General features: G+C 40.7%; 1 protein-coding gene across 4 annotated transcripts in view; it reads right to left on the minus strand.

Moving 5' to 3' along the window:
• The window catches only part of KAT14 (lysine acetyltransferase 14), a 148,456-nt gene that overhangs the window by 3,297 nt on the left and 122,202 nt on the right, over nucleotides 1-22,957 (minus strand). For 3 of the 4 annotated variants that reach the window (XM_026718747.2, XM_087930551.1, XM_087930553.1), the window contains 2 exons: nucleotides 11,148-11,323; nucleotides 8,329-8,519 (listed from right to left, as the gene is read on the minus strand). In XM_026718747.2, the coding sequence (XP_026574532.1) occupies nucleotides 8,329-8,519; nucleotides 11,148-11,323 (367 nt within the window). The remainder of the gene's footprint in view (nucleotides 1-8,328; nucleotides 8,520-11,147; nucleotides 11,324-22,957) is intronic. The other variant, XM_087930552.1, reaches the window with a different exon arrangement.

The following is a 22,957-nucleotide window of genomic DNA, read 5'->3' on the forward strand; positions in this document are numbered from 1 at the left end:
CAGACCTGGGTCAGCAGGCAGGCGGCGCCGGCGGGAACCGTGGAAGCTATGGAGGCCCGAGAAGAGGCTGAAATGCTGCCGGTGGACATCCACGTGGCTGCCACCCACCCGCTGACCCGGGTCTGCAGCAAAGGCGCTTGGCGGGGGTAGGGAGCCCTCTGTGCTCCGCCATGATCAGTCATTAGGAGTGGCTGGTGGTGAGGCGTGGGTGCCCATGGGGCGCTTCTAATGGCAAGTCTTCCCCGCCCTTCTTCTTTTGCAAGTTTTAACATAGGCCTAAATTTTGGAGGAGGGGCTTACTTTCATTTTATGCCTAGAAAACATGCTGGGACTTCCTATGGTGAGGGGGAACATATTGTTGGAGAAACACGGTACTTTCCACACTTTATCCCCTCTTATTTTCATTTCCAGCTTACCACCTATTTTATTTTACATATTTTCTTCATTTACTTTCTCAAAGCCGATGTATAGCAAACAAAAAAATAAAAATAAAATAAAACTAATATCAATATAATCATTCTTAATTATTACCTTCCAATTAACAACAATTCCCTATTTATTATTTTATATGCATGTGTTTCTCCCCCCACCCATTCAGGATCCATATGGTATTTCCCCCCCAATCTACAATGAATCTTAAACCTAACGTCAAAAACGTCATCAAAAAAGCACAACAAAGAATGTTCTTTCTGCACCAACTCAGAAAGCTCAAACTGCCCAAGGAGCTTTTGATACAGTTCTACAGAGGAATTATTGAGTCTGTCATCTGGACCTCTATAACTGTCTGGTTTGATCATCTGCACCTCTATAACCCAATAGGAAAGACACAGATTTCAGAGGGTAATTAGGAGTGCAGAAAGAAACAATTACTCCCAACCTCCCTTCCATCGAGGACCTGTATACTTACTGCATGAATCAAAAAGAGGGCTGTGAACATATTTGCAGACCCTTCACATCCTGGACATAAACTTTCAATTCCTTACCTCAAAACAATGCTATAGAGCACTGTGCACCAGAACAACTACACGCAAGAACAGTTTTTCCCCAAATGCCATCACTCTGCTAAACAAATAATTCCCTCAATACTGTCCAACTGTTTACAAAGTCTGCACTATTACTATTAACCTTCTCATCACTCCTTATCACCCATCCCCTCCCACTTGTGAGTGTATGACTGTAACTTTGTCGCTTATACTCTTAGGATGTATATTGACTGTTTCCTAGTATGAGTTGATTGCTTATTGTACCCTATGACTATTATTAAGTACCTTATGATTCTTGACGAGTGTATCTTTTCTTTTATGTATACTGAGAGCATTTGCACCAAGACAAATTTCTTGTGTGTCCAATCACACTTGGCCAATAAAGAATTCTGTTCTATTCTATTCCAGAGATATTCATATAACCATTCATATTTCCTCTTTGTTTCCATTTAGCCTATGGAATTTTGCCTATGGAATTTTATTTAATTTCCATTCATCACTTTTTAATCATAATATAATAATCTCATTGCAAATACTTTACAATATAATCATGTATACAACCATCTTAATTTCTCTTACTCTTACATTTTTCTCATATATAATTATATAGTCTTCTTACAGTGAGGTCTTATTCCCCTTTAATTCCAATTAATCTTATTTCTTTATTTTTGAAAGTAATTCCTAATAAACTTTAACCTTCAAAACTCCCCAATATATATTTCTAAAAAAACCCAAAACCAAAATATATTTCCATGTGGAATCCTCCCTTTATTTTATCTTTAACCATCATCTCTTAGTCACTCAGCCCTGTAATTTCTTCTAATGTTAGCTTGTTTTCCCTTTTCTAAGTTTTTCCAGTCCTTTCTCTTAGTTTCTCTTTTTTCCCCTATTATTATTTTGGTTTTCAACTCCCGTTGACTTATTTTTCCCCCTCCCTCTTTTGCAGTTTCTTCTTGTATGAGTTCTTCTTTTATTTAATCTTGGAAGCATTTTCCCTTTTGTTTATCACATCTGTCATCAAAGTCTTAATTTTAATTCCTTTCGTGTCTTTTTGCTATGTCCACTGTTCTTTTTGCTGTTTTGGGCTGGTTTCTTCATTCTTTAACTCTGACTCCTTGGACTTTTTGTTCTTCTGTGAGCTGCATCGCCATTTCTAGTTTTTCTGCCAATACATCCCATAGTTCCATGCTTTCTTTTATTATTCCACTCACATTTTACAGTTCTGATTTGAGTTGTTTGCACATTTCATTCATTTTGCTTATTCAATTAAGTTATTCTATATTTTATTAAAAGCCAACATCTTTTATTTTAATCTTTACCAGAAGCATCCATTTATCTTAGTTTCTGTTGTTAATCCTTCTGTTTCCATATCACATTCCCAATCCACCAAATAGTCCCAAGATAATATCTTCACTTGTCCTTTTGCTGTAATCATTTTTGTGCTTCCAGGGTTATTGTTATATTATAGCCTTTATTTCATTTCCAATTCATGCATTTACTAGACCATTAGTTTTCCATAAAGTCATGAAAAAAGTTCCTTTAACCATTAGGTGGTGTTCTTACATCAGTTTTCACTTTCCACCTTTTCAAGTTATTTTTTTTCCGCTTGTATTAACTCCATTAATTTTCAATCATTAGCTATTATATCTTTTAAATATGGTCAATTCCAACAAGTCCAGCATTCTAATCAATGCTGAATTAATGCCAATTTCTGTATGATATTCCAAATTTAATTTCTGATTCTGTTATTGTTTAAAAAGTTCCTTCTGAATAATATCACTCCCATTTCAGTCCTTTTATAGTCCAATTTTATTTACCTTATAATTTTCCTGCTACTTTCCAATTGCCACTTAAATGAGGGCTCTTTCCTTCTGTTTCTCGGGTTGCCTTGAAAAATCCAAAGTATTTTGTCTGGTCACACGCCACTCACCAGTTCACTGCTCCAGCACAAACTTAATAGCTTCAGGGCAGCCGTTAAAGACTGCTGCTATAGCTTAGTCTTCAAGGGGAGTGTACATAGCCAGGGAGGGGAGATGCGACTCCCCTTGACCCAGCTGGTGGTCTCCCCCTCTTTCACCACCCCTCCAGGGTGGATCCGGTCCCATTTGGGACCCTCCAATGGGTAGAGCACAGATCGAAGCCACGCACGATCGTGGTCTCTGATCAGTCTTTGATGGAAGTGCCACTGGAAGTCCAAAATTGGAATGTTTCCTGAAGGCTAAGGAGCTCTGGGATATTGTTGTTAATACACCCAAGGCACCATTAGTAGCAGCTGACCAAAGGCAGCATGATAAGGCACTGGCCTACATCATCTTAAGCTTAGAAGATGAACAATTTTTGAATGTAGCTGACTGCAAATGAGGTTTGGCTGAAATTGAGAAGCGTTCATATGAGTGCATCAGCATGCAATATTGTGCAATCATCGAAACAATTGTACAGGGCCAGGCTGCAGCCACAGGTGATTGCGGAGCAGCATTTGTTGCACATGCAGACTTTATTCCTTGAGCTGGAACAGCGTGGGATGAAGATTCCTAAATCTCAAAAGGTGTTGTTGGTCTTGATGAATATGGGGACATTGATCAATAGTCTTGATGAAATGTGGGACATTTTTTCAGCTGTTTTTGAGTGCAAACCAGAACAGGACTTAAGAATGGAGGCCCTAATGGCCTGTTTGATTTCAGAATAAAACAAGCGCCATTTTAGAAAAAGCCATGAGGAGAAAATCCAGAGATTGGGGGCCCAAGGAGCAGAGAGAGAAAAGCAACAGACAAGATGTCTGCGGAGATCGGGTAACAGCCCAGTGATAAAGGCATAGTATGGGCAACAATTGGATTGGTAATTAAAAAAGTAAAAAAATATTGAAATAGCAATTGATTGCATATTCAATTGAATATGAGCAGGATTGTCATGCAGCTGTGAAAATAGCACTTTGTCAGCCTCAAGATCTCTTCGGGTACCCTAACTGCTATCTATCTCATTTATTTCTCCCTTATTTTCTCTACTGCTAGGCTTACTTCTTTCGGCTGTCATTAGCAACGGGGGGAGGGGTAATTGTGGGGGGTGAAGAAAGCTGGAGGTGTTTTGCATTCCTTTACTGTGGGCAGAAAAGGAGGGGGTATATGATTTCTTCTTTTCAACTTTCCATTTCCTTGCTAGCCTCTATCCCTTTTTGCGCAGCTGCGAAGTCTTATCAAAATATGTCAAGGTCAACGGACAGAGGCCTCATCACCACCTGAAGATGCCCACATGATCATATTCAGAACTTTTAATTGGAAGAGACTTCTGGACTTCGGGGGGTGGGAACAACTCCATTTCTTTGTATGTGTGATCTGCGCGCCAAATTCTCAGTTTCGGAATTCCATTTGTAGCTTCCTTTTCATTCTCCAGTAAAAGGATAACTTTGCTCTGATCCATGGAGTCTGAGTATTTCTTTCTTGGATTTTGAAAGGAGTACACATTGACACACTTGTAATTTCAAAAGGCATAAACAGAAGTATAATTTCAAAATTACAAGAAGGAATTACTTTATTTTATTTCGCTTTGACAGACTCCACCTTAATGTGTGTATTTAGGGCATCACATTATAGAAAGTTTTTTTAAAAAATACAAACAGGCTCAGAAAAGAACAGGAAGGGTGATCAGGAGACTAGAAATCAAATTTTATGAAGAAGCTGAGTTCTAGCTATTTGGAGTCTTATATGTTAAAGAGAACTTTGGATTCACCTTTGCTCAGGATTTTTTCAAAAATATTTTTTTCAAAATTATCCACACCAACCAAGTGCTTCGCTATCAAAGCAACAACCTAACCATCCACAAGAGAAGCTATGTAAGAACATTATTTACATGAGCACAACAATCCTCAACATCAGAAAAAAGAAAGAAGTCATCTATGCAACATCTTCCAACAAAATGGTTAGTCAAACAACTTCATCAAAAATTGCCTGACCATTCAACCCAACATAGCACAACCCAACACATTCTGTGAAAAATATAATACTGTTATACATCAAAAACATCTCAGAAATCACCATCAGACTTCTGGTTTGGGCTTCTTCGGCGACGGACCAAATCCGCGATCGTGTGCGGTTTTGATCTGTGATCGCCACCAGAGTGCCCCGAGCCGCTTGGATTCGGGGCTAAGCCAACCCATAGAGGTGGTGAAAAGGGGGGAGACTACCAGCGGGGTTGAGGAGAGCCATATCTCTCCTCCTCGGCTGGCCATTACTCCCTTTCCTGAAGGCGGTTGCAATGGTGGTCAGAAATGGCCACCTCAAAGAAGAACCCGACTGGACAAGATTGTGCAGGAAGAAGATAAAAGAGAAAGTTTTGACTAACCAGGTCGAATTGAGAAAGCAACTATACAAGGTACCCTGGGTCTTGAACTATAAAGAATAATACTGTTCCCAGAGAAGATCCTTGAAGCGGCGAAAGAGAGAGGAAAGGGAAAAGACTTGGTGTTTTTTTTCCTCTTACACTGACAGTTGTAATTGTCTTTAAATGCTAAGCAAGAAATTGATATAAATCCACTTTAACGTTAATAGGCAATTTTAAGCTGAAAATAAAATGTTAAAGGGATAATAAAGACTTTTGGATATTTTAAAACCTTTAAAAGGAGGAAAGGAGAGGGAAAAAAAAGAAAAGGGTGGGATCGGGAAAAAATGGAGGAGACCACCTGAAATTAACAAGAATTAACAGTGAAATTTTAACAAGACTCCTAAAAGATACGTTGTAATTGAAACTTGGCTACAAGATAACAGATCCTCTGGAAAGAGAAAGTGGAAAAAAGAAGCAAGAAGAAACATCTTTGGATTATTTGGGTAACTTGGTGATTTTTGGAATTTTTGGTTGTTGGATTTTAATGACTAAAATTAATTGGGTGGTTGTTTAAAAGTGTTTAAAGTGGGATCACTCCTTGAAGAGCTAAAATGGAACTTAAAAGCAGAATGAAGATGCACAAGCGGAAAGAGGATCTTTTGGCTTCATATTTCAATTTTTAGAAATGGAGATTTTGAACTATGAAAAACAACAAGAAATGCTTGCAGAACAAGATGGGCAGGACAACGAAGAAGCCATCTTTAATGATCAAGTAATTCTATGTGGAGTTAAAAAGGAAAAGGGGGGAAAGGGAGTGAAAAACTTAAGATCTGAAAAAACAACCAAAAAAAAGAATAGCTTGGAGAGTAACTACAATACAAGGAAGAAGCAGAAGTGAGGATTACAGAAGGGAGAATTAGAATTAGAGAGAAAGGGGGCCAAAAAGGCAAGAAGAAGAGGGGGGAAATGGAAAGGAGAAGTTATAAAGGACAGAAGCAGGATATAGAGAAGCAGGGAAAACATACAAGGATTCACAAAGATAATGGTTGAAAACTTAATTGAAAGAGAGGATTCTACAAGGGTACATTAGATAGTATTGTTATATTAGAAATAGTAATGGGTATAGAAAATATGAAATATATGTGATTAAAGTTATAGATAAAATTGGTACTGTTATGTAATGAAATAAAGAGAATAAGAGAATGGAAGTGGGAAAGGATGGGAATATTTTAACTGTTATCAATGATTTATTAAAATATAATTGAAAAGAAATATGAATATCAGATGTTAAGATGAATTTGAATAGAATAACAAGTTATTACTTTACTTCCTTTTCTGTTTAGAATTTATTGATTCTTAAGGGAATGTACCAAATAGAACTTGGTTGATAAATTATATGAAATGGAATGTTATAATTGTATTTTTTAGAACCTAGTGTGTATTTCTAAGGGAATGTACCAAGCAGAATTCGGTTGATAAGAGTTATATGTTATAAAATAGAGGTTAGAAATTCAATGTTATAAGTGTTAAGATATAAATTAAATCTTAAATGAGATTTGAATGGACAGTAATTTAAAGATATAAAGGTGTTACACGCTGGTTAGTAATTACAGGGGAAATCTTGTTTTATGAGAAAAGAAAATACGAAACTGTAAATAGGACAGACAAAAGTGTAAATACTGTATAATGATTAGAAAGATACTATTTAGAAAAAGATGAATATGTAAATCATTTTATGTCTGTATAGAGAAGTGATAACCTGGAATTGTGCTGTTCTCAAAAAAAGATATTTTAATTGTTGTTTTGTGAAAACCCAACAGCTACTATGTAAGACAACAGGCAGAAGACTAGCACAGCGTATCCATGAACATCAACTAGCAGTCAGAAGACATGATGAAAACTCCTTAATTTCATAATACATGGACAGACTTAAATATAGTTTCCACTGGGAAACTGATCATCCTAGACCCGTGATGGTGAACCTATGGCACGTATGCCGTCGCCCCAGTCAGCTCTACCGTGCATGCGCATCCCACTGGCCAGCTGATTTTCGGGTCTCTGCTGTGCTTGTGTGGGGAGGGCATGCAGGAGATGTGTGTGCATGCACAGGAGGTGGGGGAGCATGGGGGTATTGTGTGTGCATGTGGGGGGCAGGGGACTGCAGGGAGGTGCAGCACAGCCATCCCCACTCCCCATTTTGGGCCTAGCAAGCCTCCCAAAAGTGGGATGCGGGGGCCGCACACATATGTGTAGGGCAAGCAGGAGGGGGTTGCACACACATTTCATTATGGGTGCAGGCACGTGCCCTGTCGGGCACGCCCGCCCGCACTTTCGGCACACGATGACAAAAAGGTTAGCCATCACTGCTAAAACAAGCCAAATCCAAAAATGCTAGAAAATTCCTGGAAGTCTGGCACTCTGACAAACCAGTTATGAATAGACACATAAACAAAATCTACGTATTATTCAAAAGAGACACATAAACAAAATCTACGTATTATTCAAAAGAGACAATTAATAAGCCAATAAGGAGAACAAAAAGACTAAAATGTCTCCTTACTAGTGCTGAACATCCAGATGAGCAGAGAAACATCAAGATTAGCATTAGACTAACAATTAAGAAGCAATCAAAGAGCTGTCAAACATGCTAACAATAAAGAGCCTAACCAAAAAAATCACCAAGACCACTCCCACTAACCCTCACAGGGCAAGCCACTTGAGCATAAAAAGAAACCCCACTCCCTACTAGAACTGATGATGTTACTTTAATTTGGATAATGAAAAATCTGCAAGAAAAAAAAATCAAGCTGAGTGCACCAAAGACCCCTCATTTCACCTGAGCTACAAATATTCTCCTCTATCAGTATTTTTTCAGGTGCTACATCAAGGCCAAAAAGCAAAATAAAAAATTAGGTAAATAGCCTCCTTAATTTTAAAAAAGCTGAACAATTAATAAGTCACACAAGTGCAGATTTATTTACTTGAATAAATGAATATTTGAATTTGCAATTAAAGTCATGTTTCTCAGTACCTGAATAAGATGATATATCATAAAAGTTGCAATCCCTGATCGTCTCCACTCAGGATGAACGAAAAGGAAAGAAATATATGCTTCATTATATTTGACATCCGGCACCATGAAACCAAAAGCAACTATAACTTTTTTGTAAAGAACAACAACACTGAAATCTGGATACTGCAGGCATTCTGACAGATCAATCCCTATAAATAATGAAAAAAGGAAACCACAAACAATGACATATTAATTATGGAAATAATTACATGCTAGTGTGTCATATAAAAATAAATATATAAAAAGATATTTTCCAGGTAGTAACAATATTGCAGCAAATATTTTAAATATCAAAATGTAACATAAACTTGTAGATGACAGTCCATTTCATTAGAAGCATTGTACAGGTAGAGCTCGCTTATCAAAGGCCAAGTGTTTGAAGTTATGATGGTGCTGAAAAAATAACTTCACAATTAAGGTGTACACTTATAACTTTTGTAGCATTTTACTTAGTTGTATATTCATCATTATAGTCAGTTACTACATATTATCTTATTCTTGAACTGTCCCCCCCCCCCCGTTCTTGTAGAGAGATCACCTAAACCAGGGGTGTCAAACTCAAGGCCCATGGGCTGGATCTGGCCCATGGGGTGCTTAGATTTTGCCTGCAGAGCTGGTCTGGCAAAGGACTGGCCTGCGGTGTCTCTGGTAGCAAAAGGAGTGCACGCCCTCTACCCGCAACCACTTTTGGTCTCCGGATTGCTCCAGGAGGCCTTCCAGGCCCAAAAGGAGGCCTCCAGAGTGCCCCAGGAGGCTGTCCAGACTCAAAACAAGGTCTCCCGAGTGCTCCAGGAGACTGTCCATGACTCAGAAGATTATAAAAGGGAGGAAGAGTAAAATATATTACCTTTCAGGCTTGCTGGAATCTGCTACTATAGCCTATGTCAATAATTTATAGCTCTAGTCTTCCTATGGAGTCAGTTCCTTAATCTGGTCTCTCATAGGGTCATCAAGTAGATCAAGTATGTATTAAAAAAACAAAGTCACAGAAATATACGCCTCCTTAATTTTATATGTTTATAAAACCATGTCTGTGGAGGTGGGGTCCTGTGTCATGCCCACCCTGGCCACGCCCACCATGGAATTTCCAGCACAGCACTGTAGCTTCCCAAAGAAAAAGCAACACTTAAGAGACTGAGCAGGCCCCAAATAAGAGACTGCACAGTCCTAAATTAGATACGGGAAGAGAGAAAAAGGTTCAGGGTAATCACACCCTAGTATCTCTCAAGGTAAATCTATTAGGTTAGAAGATTATAGCTTTAGTTTGATGAGTTTCTGTCTATTAGATTAGGGCTCACCCACCCCTAGGCCCCATCCCACTACAGGTAGTCCTCAACTTACAACTGTTCATTTAGTGACCATTCGAAGTTACAACAGCATTGAAAAATATGGCCTATGACTGTTTTTCACAGTTATAACAGCATCCCCATGATCATGTGATCAAAATTCATATGTTTGGCAATTGTTTCATACTTATGACCATTGCAATGTCATGGGGTCATGTGCAGTGGTGGTATTCAACCAGTTCGCACCACTTTGGATGAACCAGTTGTTAAATTGCTGGCGAGCCCCTCCCCTCCCTGCCCCTTCAAGGAGTCCCCACACGCCCCATTTTGGCTCTCAGGTAAGTGAAGGAAGCCCCAGTTGGCCCAAAATGGGACATGGGGAAGTATGGCACCCCCCCCACACACACACACTAGGCCCAAAACAGGGCACGGGAGGATGGCATGCTCCCCCTTGGCCTGTTTTTGCTCCCAGGGGGCTGCAGGAGGCCGAGTACTGCCTGTCACATACCCCTCGCCACGCCCACCCAGTCAGTCATTAGGGAAGAAAACCGGTCGTTAAATTATTTAAATCCCACCACTGGTCATGTCATCACATTTTGCGACCTTCTGACAAGCAAAGCCAATTGGGAAGCCAGGTTCACAACTGTGTTACTGATTTACCAATTGCAATGATTCACTTAACAACTGTGACAAGAAAAGTTGTAAAATGGGGCAAAACTCACTTAAATTTCTCACTTAGCAATATAAATTTTGGGCTTAATTGTGGTCGTAAGTTGAGGACTACCTGTATTGGGCCATGAGCGGTTTGCACCTGTGTCGTGGAAACGGTGCCCACCGTTCACACAAATGGTGCAGTGGGTGTACGCACATTTGCCAGCTGCTTGGGTGGAACTATCCCTCCCCCAGCTGTCCACAAAGCTAGAAAGGTTGGGAAACTGTATTAGGCAAATAAAGAACTGAACTCAACTAGATTTCACTGTGTCATCTTTGGACTTAGTGTGACACATTAGCTCTGCATATAATCTCTACCTCCATAAAAGCACATGAAGTTGTTCTAGTGAAATTCAATGGCAGCTCTGCCCTCCCCTCAACATTTTGGAAGTATGATTTTCAGAGTGTGAACATAGATGCTATAAGCCATGAGAAGATAAAACATATCTGTTCTTATCTTTTAAATCTCTCCCCTAATGGGACAAAATCAAATTACCAGTATTCAATGGCATACGGCCTAAATTTAGCAGTGAGACTTTCAGATTTGTTTTTTTTTTTAAAGAGAAATCAGACAGTAATGGAAGCACAAAATTATTATGAGAAAAAAAAACGAATTTCCATTCTAAATCCATCCCCTACATATGTCAAAATCTTTTAATTTGCTAGTTCTACTACCACTACTGAGATAGTGGAACACCTCAGCCCAGCAAGCGATTCATTAATCAGATACAGCATTTAGATCAGGAAAGATTGGCTCGCCCTGATCTAGTAAAATCCTACCTGGCCAGAAGAACTCATGGCACAATGAATTAATGGTCGGGATGTGATTAGGACGCACATAGCAATAATCAATGGGAGCTTCTGGTTCAGCAGTCCAGCTTGGATCATTCTTATGATAATGAGCTCGTATTTCCATCAGCAGCTGAAGTTTTGGAGGCCTGTTCTCATAATCGCGTCTAGAGAAAACAATTGAAAAACTAAGTTAAATGCAATTTCTCCAACAAATAAGACCTACCCCCCAAATAAGACCTAGCCTGTTTTAAAATGTGCCTAATGTTAGCCCTACCCCCAAAATAAGCCCTATTGAAGATCATTAGCCCAGGGCAATGGGCGGGACCAGCACCAGAGGTGATGGAGGCTGACAGTGTCTGGCAGCAGCCACACCTGCAGAGCATAGGTGAATTGATTACCTGTCCATGGTGGGAGGAGGCAGGCGATCCAGATCAGTGTTCTAGCAACCCTCCATTCCAACCAATAACCCCAAGACAGACATCTTTCAAAGGTTCCTTTATTTGGATAGTAACTGGCACATCTGTGAATCCCGAATCTGAACATTTTGGGCTTCTTTGCAAAAGTCGAAACTATAAATCCATCTCCCCTAGCCATCATCACATCACATGATCCAATCACCATCTGTCCTAAAGTAAGATTCCCATTTCATTATGTGCAACACTCCGTGACCTTGAACTAGCAAAAGAATTTTATTTTGTCTAACTAGATATACTCAAATGTATTCCCTCCTCCCACTTTCTCAGGCTCAATTGTGGCAGCATGGGAGCATCGAATTTCAATATGGCTTCCAAAGCTGACATCATGCAGGCCGCAGGAAACATGAGTCAGGCTGAAGTGGGCAGCTGGCTGCGGAAGGCTCATCTTTGCATGGCTGACAACAGTAGCAGAGGCAGAGGCATGGGGTGGAAGCCCGGCAATCCCAATACTCTGCACAAGTCACAGGCAAGTGGAGAGACATGAAAATGAGCCTCCCACAGGTGCCCGCCCACTCTGTCCATCTCTCAGCTTGCCTGCAGCCCGTGCAGCATGTTCAGGTTGCATGTCTCCTATGTACTTCTGTCTGCTGCTGATGCTGCCACACAAAGACAAGCCTCCCGTGACCACCCATCTGCTCTGACCCGACTCTCAGCTTTCCTGTGGCCCATGCGGCACATCTGGATTGTGTGCCTCCCCCCCTGCACCTCTGCTGCTTGGACAGGTAATCAACTCACTTGTGCTGCATGGGCTATGCAGCCCCAGAGTACAGCAACCATGGGGTCAGCGGGCTGAAGCTGCTGCCAGACATTGACCCCTGCATGCCATCTTTTATGGCTAATATAACTTTTGACATGCGTGTGTGTGTATGTAACAATTAAACTTGTAAGGATACCCATCCTCAACTCATTTCAACTGATTAAGAAGTGTATGAATAGGAAAAAATCCAAAGGTAAATACAAATATGCTACCTGAAGCACGACCACAGTAATACTTTCCAACCATCTCTACTAAATATCTCTCCCCCGCCCCCCATAAAAATGTGAATCTTTCGATATGATTCACTGTCCTGAATTCCCCAAAAGCAGAATTTCAGGGACAATGGCTTTTTGAGAGTTCTAGTGCTCACTCTATTTCCAGCATGAGTCTGAAAGCTCGGAAGACAAAACCTCTGGTCCCGGGGACTGACCTAGATTGGATCTTATAAAACAATGAGAATGAGCTCATCTGCTCTTGTTTCCATATTGTTATTTCAACATTAACCCCAAGAGCAAAAAACGTATGTGTGTTGATGATAGGTGACTCACTACTCATAGGAACAGTCATCAATTTGTAGGCCAAACAAATGCCTTACTGAAATCCAAGTATACTATATCCTCAGCATTTAATTGATCCATTAATTTAGTCGTTTTGAAATAAAGTTTGTCTGATATGATCTGTTTTTGACAAATCCTCTATTGGCTTCTTTGCTTGTTTCTAGGTGTTTGCAGATCTTTTGCTTGATTATCTTTTCCAGGAACTTCCAGATATTGATGTCATGCTGATCCGTTTGTAATTTCCTGGATCTGTTTTTCCCCCTTTTTCAAAGATGGGAACCAGATCTTTTTCAGCCCTCCGAAGATCCTGATACTCCAGCACCTTTGAAAAATATAGTTCAACAGTTCTGAGATAACATCTACCAGTACCTTCAGATTTCTGGGATGTAATCGATTTGATCCTGGTGATCTGAAGGATGTAATCGATTTGATTCTGGTCGACTGGATTCTTACCATTTTTCTTGCCTATTTTGATTTGTATTCCTATTCTGTCCTTTTTGATACTGGTTTTAATAGTTTGGACTATTTTTTCCTTGTCTGGAGACGGATGTAAAGAATGAAGTTAACAATTCTGCTTTCTCCCTTCTGCCTGTCATTTCCTTGTCATCTTGTCACAACTGTTTCCTTGACATTTTTTTTACATGTTGAAACAAACTTTTTAAATTATTTTTGGTATTCGTTCCAACTTTTAGTTCATTCTGAGCCTTAGCTTTCCTGACTTTGTCCTTGCAGATTTGAGCTATTTGCTGGTATTCTGTTTTAGTTATATGTCCCTCTTTCCCTTTTTAAATACTTGTCCTTGTTTCTCTCCCAGCTTGTCAGAAATTTCTTTATGCAAACATACTGTTTTCATCTGGGATCTCGTTTTTATTTCTCTGTGGTATTGTGTTAAATTGAGCTTTTATAATCTCATTTTTCCGATTTTCCAAGCATCTTGAGATAGCAATCCTAAAGGGGGGAGGAACCCTTTAGGATTGCTATTTATAAAATCCTTAGTTTATTGAAGTCAGGTCTCTTAAACTCTGAGACAGTAGTTTTACTTTGTTTGATTACATTATGAATTATGTTGAATTCCAATACGACATAGTCACCCTCCCCCAAAGTTCCTGCAACTTCAACCCCCTTTATCATTTCATCTCTGTTAGTAGCAAATAAGTCCGGTGTAGCTGATCCTATAGTTCCCCCCTTTATCTTTTGAGTGACAAAGTTTTCAGCTAGGCTTATTCAAAACTTGTTTTCCATTCCCTTTTTTACATGATGAAAGAAAAATAGTTGTTGTTTTTGACATTTTTTGCAAGTCTTTGTTCATTATGAGCTTAGTTTTCCTGAAAACTTTCATCTTTACAGATTCAGGGTGTATGCTAATTGCTAACTGCTTTATTATGTGTCTTTCTTTCTATTTTTTATACTTGTTCTTTTTCTCTTACAATTGAGAGTTCTTTATACAACCATGCTGGTTTTTCCTGGGATCTCTTGTTTTTCTTTCTCTACAGTATTGTGCTAGGCTGGGCTTTTATAATCTCATTTTTCAGAGTTTTCCAAGCTTTTTTCTTTTTTCCTTCAAGATTTCCATCCAGAAATACCTTCCCGAGATCTAAATCTTTGAATTCTACTCCCTTTCAGTCTAAGACACTAGTTTAACTTTGCTCTGTTGCTTCTTGTCTGCATTATCTTGACTTCCAAAAATCAAATGGTCGTTATCCTCCAAAGGGGCTTCTGGTTGACGTTGCGGTGAGAATGGCTTGGAAATTAGTGGGCTCCACCGAGCCCCATGAAATCCAGCCGGCAACTGTGGTCAAAGCCGCCTTGTAGGGACGGCAAAGAAAGGAGAGGCACCAGGGATGATGGCCATTTTTGGCAATCACAAGCTGGACAAACAGGACCGTAAGATTTGTGCTGGAGCAGTTTGTGGACAGAGCATTGAAACTGGGTGAGATAATATCCAACTCTTATTCTAAAGACTTATCTTAAATATAAGAATTTTTAAAAATAATCCCAAGCGTTAAGGAAGTGGTGATTAGACACACGGAGAAGATTAAAGATTGAAAATTAAAAGGAGAAAGAATGCCTAAAGGAAGCTTTAAAATATAGAAAGTCTGGAAAAAAGCTTACACAATCTGAAAGGTGATTTTTGGGAGAAACTGTCTTTCTTATTGGTGTTCTTAAACCCCCTGGATTTATTGGAAAATCAGCTGTTTTTGACATACTGTTTAATGTTGGAACTTTAAAGCCATGTACTGGAAGAAGAGGAGCACTACAATGTGAGAACTTTAAATGAAAGTGAGAAAAGTTTAATACACATAACAGAAGAAAGTAAATAACACCTGGAAGGTGTTATCTTAGAAGGCAATTTGGATATTTTGAACTATTGAGTGAGTTTCTTTCCCCTCTTGAAAATTTTTAAGACAAATTAAATTGCAAATAATTAAATTCTATTGAAACTGATTATTGAATTGAGGACTGAAAGATTGAAGAAAACATAGTGGATTAATTTGGATTTGGATTACTAATGTTAGCTGACCCTCTAATTTTTAATAAGACAATTTTAATAGGATAATTTTTTGAGAGAGATGCATTGTTTCCCAGAGACAAAGATTAAAGATGTAACAAAGAGACAAATTAAAATAATGAAGGCCAACAGATTATTATTATCACTTTCTCCTCTTTCATGTTAGAAAGAGCCTGAAAACAATTTCAAGGAAAATTGTTATGAGCAACTAAGCAGAGAAACGAAGCATCTGGGAGCACAATCATCAGTATTTCCAACCAAAGGTCAACATCCAATGAGGGAACAGAGGATTCTAAAAGTAAAACTACTGGCTCAAGGGATGGTGCCACCAAGAGAACTTTGGATTTTTCTACTATTTTGCATTACTTAGAAGAAGGACTTCTAGCAAGAGATGGGCTACAGGTCACAAGGACTTCTAAGTATTGTTAGAAGCTAAGGTACCAAATACGTGGATGGAAACAAACTTCACTCTATTTTTATACATATATAAATTTTATTAAGCATTTTTCAACTGCAAACATCACTCTCATGCCGACACAAGAGTCAGACTAAATGCAGATAAAAAACTACAGGCCAATATCTCTACAAGGATGTCCATTGTCCCCTCTACTTTTCATATTGACATTGGAAAGTGTTAAACAGAAATATTAGACAAGATGCAAAGGTATGGAATTAAAAGGTATGGAAATTAAAAAAGAAAAATATAAGCCAAAGGCATTCGCAGATGATTTGGTCTTCATATTAGAAAATTCCCAAGAAACTGGACCCAAATTAATTTTAAAAAATTGTAGTGAAGTTGCAGAGCTGAAAATAAATAAAGAAAAAAACTAAAGTACTAGTTAAAAACCTTATAAATAAACAGAAAAAAAGGTTTAATGGAGAAGACAGACATCTGGATTGTCAAGAAAGTAAAATATTTAGGAATTCAGCTAACAGCAAGATGTGCAACCATCAAATCAAACCATACTAGGAAACAGTCAATATAAATCGTAAAGAATACAAGTGACAAAGTTACAGTCATACAGTCACAAGTGGAAGGGGATGGGTGATAAGGAGTGATGAGAAAATTAATAGTAATAGTAGTGCAGACTTTGTAAATAGTTGGATAGTGTTGAGGGAATTATTTGTTTAGCAGAGTGATGGTGTTCAGGAAAAAACTGTCCTTGTGTCTAGTTGTTCTGGTGTACAATGCTCTATAGCATTGTTTTGAGGTAAGGAGTTGAAAGTTTATGTCTGGGATGTGAGGGGTCTGTAAATATTTTCACAGCCCTCTTTTTGACTTGTGTAGTATACAGGTCCTTGACTGAAGACTGGTTGGTAGTAATTGTTTTTTCTTGCAGTCCTAATTATTCTCTGAAGTCTGTGTCTGTCTTGTTGGGTTGCAGAACCAAACCAGACAGTTATAGAGGTGCAGATGATAGACTCAATAATTCCTCTATAAAACTGTATCAGCAGCTCCTTTTATTATATTATAAAAATGTAATAAAGAAAATACTTATCTGATTTTACATGTGCTAACTGCAGCTAGAATTGTATTTGCACAATGGAAAAGTGAAGAAATCCCTAAAGAGAAAAATGTAATTAAAAAAAATATCAGAATGCGCAGAAATGGATAGATTAACACTCAAAATTAAGGAAAAGGAAGAAACTGAATACTTTTTAACGTGGGACTCATTTTATCAATGGCTGCCAACAAAAACAGAAGTTAGAAATATGGAAATATAAGAGAAGGATCAATTTTATAAGGAAGGTTTATTAAAAAGGATAAGTAAATATTATTATTATAAGACCAATACCAATGTAATGAGTATTATTGTAAATATTACAATTATTATTTCTCAAATTATTTGTAGGCAGAAAGCACACAGTTTCTTTAGAAATGGAATTATTTTATATGTAATAAAACTTTTTTAAGATTAAAAAACCCGCCAAGGACCAGAAAGAATGTGTTGGGAAAACAACTAGCCAGGCTCACCTAAGACTTTAAACTAGGCCTGAAAGGTGAGGGAGACCAAATTTTAAGACCAATGCCAAACATAACCCACAAGACAATGAGCCAATGAGAAAGGGAGTGAAAAGTAGGAAGGGAACCTAGTACAAAACAGGAAAGGTTGGAAATAGATACGAGATCAGTCATAATGAGCTTAGATCCTATACATTAATATTCAGAATTTGGTAAAAACAGGGACAACTTGAAGACAAGTATGGTATTATTGCTATTACGGAAATTTGTTGGGATAAGCCCCACAACTGGAACATACTGTTAGTAGGATATAAACCAGTGGTTCCCAAAGTGGGCAGTACCGCCCCCTGGGGGGCTGTGGGATGCCTTAGGGGGGCGCTGAGGCAAGGGGGCTGGCAGGGGGGCGCTAAGAGGTGGCAGGGGGGCACTAGAGGTGAGCGACAGGGCACAATTCAGGAGTGAGAAAAAAATCCCACCGCCGCCGCGTTCAAGGCAACGCCCCGCAGGATCACCCCATTGACTTGCATGCATGGTACAAGGAGGTCCGCCCCGAACACAGCATTGGAAAAGGAGAGCGAAGCCAGAGTGGCTTTGCACTCCTTTTCAAACATCCCACCACCACTGTGTTTTGGGTGGCGGGGTATCGCCCCGAACGCAGTGTTGGGAAAGGAGAGCAAAGCCAGAGTGGCCTTGCTCTCCTTTTCAAACATCCCACCGCAGTGTTTGGGGCAGTGGGGTGTCACCCCGAACGCAACGTTGGGAATAGGAGAGCAAAGCCAGAGTGGCTTTGCTCTCCTTTTCAAACATCCCGCTGCCACTGTGTTTTGGGCGGCGGGGCCAAAACAGCAACATAAAATAAAGGAATACAAATAAAACAAATCAACAAGAATCAGCAAAGCATCTCTGATTAGATTTTATTCACTACTAGAATCTAATCAGAGATGCTTTGCCAATTCTAGTCCAATGACCTGCTCCAGCAAGGTTGGAAGGAAGTATGTGTAAGTGTGTGTGCATGGCTGTCAAAACTCTAAAAACAGGTCAAGTAGTTCTGAGGAGGCCAGTCATAAATTAGAACACTTGCTAAGCAACCAGCCATTAAGTGAGGACCACTTCTATTTGGTTTGCCAGTCACCAAACCACGCTCACCCAGTCACGTGACCAGCAAGCCACACCCACCCAGTCATGTGACCAGCAAGCCACACCCACCCAATCACGTTACCAGCAAACCACACCCTCAAATTAGGCCACACCCACAGAAATTTGAATCCTGCCCCTGCGTGGGGAGCATTGAGGATGAGTTTGTAGCACCAAGGGGGCGGTGGACTGAAAAAGTTTGGGAACCACTGATATAAACTGTTCAAAAGAGAAGGATATAAACTGTTCAAAAGAGGAGGATATAAACTGTTCAAAAGAGGAAGCGTTGCATTGTATTGTAAGGAATACGCCTCTACAGAATTGCAGAACACCATGGATGAAAGTCTTAAATGCATTTGGGTGAATATGAGAGGCAAAAGAAATGAATTGCTAAAGGTGTGTACTACAGGAAACTTAATGAAGCAGAGAAATAGATTAATTTTTTGCTAATCACTTAGCAAAATTAGTATCTGGAAAAAGCCTAGAAAAGATATTCAGATTTATGAGCACCTAAAAATGAACTAAGCAATTGCTGGAAGCCAGCATGAATTTGTTAAAAAGAGATCATGCCAGACAAATGTTATTCGCGACTAAATTAGTGGATCAAGGAAATGCTATGGATACCTGGACATCAATAAGACATTTGACAAAATAGACTGCGGCCCATTTCTTGGTATGATAGAACAATGTATGATAGTACCACCACTAGATGGATTTGCAGTTGGCTGACCAACTGCACTCAGTGTAGTTCTTAATGGAATTACATCTACATGGAGGGAAGCATGCAGTGAGATACCTCAACATTTTTTCTTAGGCTAATGCTCTTCAACATTTTCATAAATTATCTAGATCGGGGTAGGATTCAAATTTTTTAGCAACCAGTTCTGTGGGTGTGGCTTTATGGCCATATGACTGAGTGGACATGGCCAGGTGGCCATGCGACTGGCAAACCAAATACAAGTGGTCCTTGCTTAATGGCTGGTTGTTTAGCAAGTGTTCTAATTTACGACTGACCTCCCCAGAGCTAATTGACCTGTTTTTGGAGTTTTGACAGCCATGCATGTGCACACACACACACACACACACACACACACCACACACACAAACACACGACCAATTACAACTTCCCACACAGTCATGCGACTGAGGTTTTCTATGTTTTTTGCCAGCTTCTAACAATTCCTTCTGGTTTCTGGTTAAAAATGGGGAAAATGGACTTATTTAACAAACACAAGTGTTGGCTTAATGACTATAAGGTTCACTTAACGACCATAGTGTTCTGCTACCTTAAACACTCAAAGAGCCATTTTTCTATTTTCTTTTAAATCTCTCTCTCTCTGACTCTTTCTTTCTCCCTCTCTCTTTCTCATCTTTCTCTCTCTCTCATCTTTCTCTCATCTTTTTCTTTCTCCCTCTTTTTCTTTCTCGCTCTCTCTCATCTCCTTTCACTCATCTCTTTCACCTCTCTATTTCTCTCTCTCTCTCTGTGTCTCGTCTTTCTCTCTCTCTCTTTCCCTCCCTCCTCTCTCTCTGTCCATCCCGGGGGGTGGGGACAGGAACCTCTGAACTGCTGTCGGGTGGTGGGAATGACGTTCGGAGGCTGACGAGCCAGTACTGAAGACCAGATGGCTGGCAGGGAGATGGGGTAATCCCATAGTCTCCCCAAAAAGAATGCTTCTGGTGAGGAGTAAAAGAAGTGCGGTGGGAGGAGACTTGGCAGGTGTGAGGGATGGTGAGCGCTTCATGGCTCCTGAAGGGGACTGAGCCTCCCTGTTTGCAATATCTTCACCTGAGGGCATCACTGGCAGCTGCTTCCTGTGGCTCAGGAGGTTTCTCTCTGCAGCTGCGCTAACAGCATTCAATATGGCTGCATCCCTCCTCCTTCTCAGCCTCATAACACACAGAGCATATACGCACACATCTCACAATGCCGGAGGGACTCTCCAACACATCGTCTCCTCGCAGAAGGTCCCGGCCTCACGTGTGCATGCTCTGTGTGTATGCCTCCCTCTCTTCTGACAAACACTGGCCAAGCAGGTGAGCAGCATCATGTGGGGCAAGTGTCCTCCCAGCCAGCACGGCCATGTGGCTCCAACATCATACATATGCAAGTTCAAAGACATCCCGGTATTCCCGGCTTTGGCTGCAAGAACTGCACACAGCCTTCCCCACCACGCACTTCCTCCTCCTGCTGCCCCATACAAGGCGGGAAGCCTGAGAGAGAGAGCACCTGGCCCAAACACACAGCCCTCCACAAAAGAGTCCTTCCTGGGGAGCAAAGCAATAACTTACTGATCCATCCCAAAAGCAAGCTCCAGAGTGGCGGTGCTCGCACTTCAGGACAGCCTTCAGGGCCCTGGGAAACCGTCTTGTGCAGCACAGTGTTGGGAAATGGCTCTAGGCGGCAAAGAGAAACAGGATAATTCAACCTGGCTGTTTCTCTACCATCCGAAGCCCCTTCCCAATGGAAGGGGGACTTGCAGGACCCAAAACTAAATTTTGCTGTGCTGTGAAACACTCTCTCACTCACCCAGCAAGAGCAGCAGGGGAGAGAACCAGCCTCTGACCTGGAGACCACATGGAGCTGCTCAACATTTTCTCAGACTTGTTTTTGACGGCGGCAGCAAAAGGCAAGCATGGCTGGGGGGGAGGTGGGTGGCAGTGGCAAAAGGCAAGTGGTGGTGATGGTGGAAAGGCGGGTGGTGGCAGCAAAAGGCAAGCAGCTGGGGGGAAGGCGAGTGGTGGTGGCAGCAGGTAGGTGACCTGGGCTTGCTTGCAGAGCCTCACTCACTGATTGCAAAGGCAGGCAGCAATGGTGGGCAGGCAAAATGGTGGCCAGGTGGCCTAGGAATCAGGACTCAACCAGGGATGGTGACAGAGTCGGCAGGTAGGTGACTGGGGCTTGCAGAGCCTCACTCACGCAGGAAGTTCAGATCAAGCCAGGGCCGTGGCAGAAGGCAGGCAGCGTGTCAGCGTTCCAACAAATTTCCATTACAATCGATAACTCCGAGACAGACATATCTCAAAGGTACCTTTATTTGGATAGTAAACCTACAGCAGGTTTCAATAAAGTACTATGGAACACTGGGTATATTTTCCCCAACAGCTGGGGGACACTTAATTGGACTGTAACTGGATTGAATATCTTAGATATAGGGAATGGAGCCAAGAATTTGGGGGCCAACTGGGAAGTTTCAACTTGAGATATTTAGTTGACAAAAACACTTTGTCCCCTACTTTAAACGGTGGTTGGAGGGATATGTTTGTCTGCTTGTTTTTTATATTCCTCAGCAGCTTCAGTTAAAGCTTTTTCCATATCCTCCCAACCTTTCTTTAATGAGTCCATCCACTCCCTTAATGACATGAATGTTAGGGGTTCCCTAGGTAACTCTGGCATAGGGACAAAATCCATGCCAGTGTTGATTTGGAACAGAGTCAAGCCTGTGCTGCTGTGTACTGCATTTTTGTAAGCAACTTCTGCAAATGGCAATAGTTCCACCCAGTTCTCCTGTTGATAATTTACATCTAATGTATTGTTCCATCATGGCGTTCGTTCTCTCTGCTGCATCCACGTTGCACGCAGGATGGAATGCTGAGGAAAGCCCTTGGGATGACCCAATGGACTTCAAAAACTCTCTCCAGAACTTAAGAGTAAACTGTACACCTCGGTCTGAGATTAATCTACGAGGTACTCCGTGGAACCTATAGATCTGCTTCACGAACAGTTTCGCCAGTTTCTTAACCGAAGGTAGTCAGTTACATGCTGTAAAGTGGCCTTCCTTAGAAAGTAAATTGATAACAGTCCAAATCACAGTACTTCCTCCACTCTCAGGTAACTCTACGATAAAGTCCACTGTGATTTCTCCCCATGGCTTCGTTGGTTCAGCTACTTGTTGAAGGAGACCAGGGGATTTTCCAGTTCTGTGTTTCATTGTGGCAGAAATTGAGCAGCTTTTCACATAGTCTTCAACATCTTCTTTGTAGTGCAACTGAGCTACCCAATCGGAAACATCCCCATCATTCATCCCATCTGTGATTGCAGCAACCAGGTCGTGGTCTGTTGCATATTGGTTTCCAAACCGATCTATGTGGGACCAGATCTGAGTGAGAAAGTAAGCAAAATGTTCACGTCGTTCGTCAAAAGTTTCTTTTAAAGCCATTTGGTCTGGTCTGAGGGGTGGGATCGCATAGCAACTGTGGTCTGAGCTGGAATGTACTGAACCGGCCTTGGTATGTAGAGACCCTGTAGGGGTACTCCAAGGAGTGTCTATGTTGGGATCTGATGGCCAGTTGGGTCACTCTGAAGCAGGGTTACTCCAAGGGCCACTGAATTTGTTACATTCTTCTCCACGATGGGAAGAGGGGGGTGGCTGCTGTCTGTCCAGATCCCTTTGCTGAGAAG

This window comes from Pseudonaja textilis, chromosome 3, assembly GCF_049901715.1.
Source record: "Pseudonaja textilis isolate UNSWEBS1 chromosome 3, rPseTex1.2, whole genome shotgun sequence".
Classification (NCBI taxonomy): Eukaryota; Metazoa; Chordata; class Lepidosauria; order Squamata; family Elapidae; genus Pseudonaja; species Pseudonaja textilis.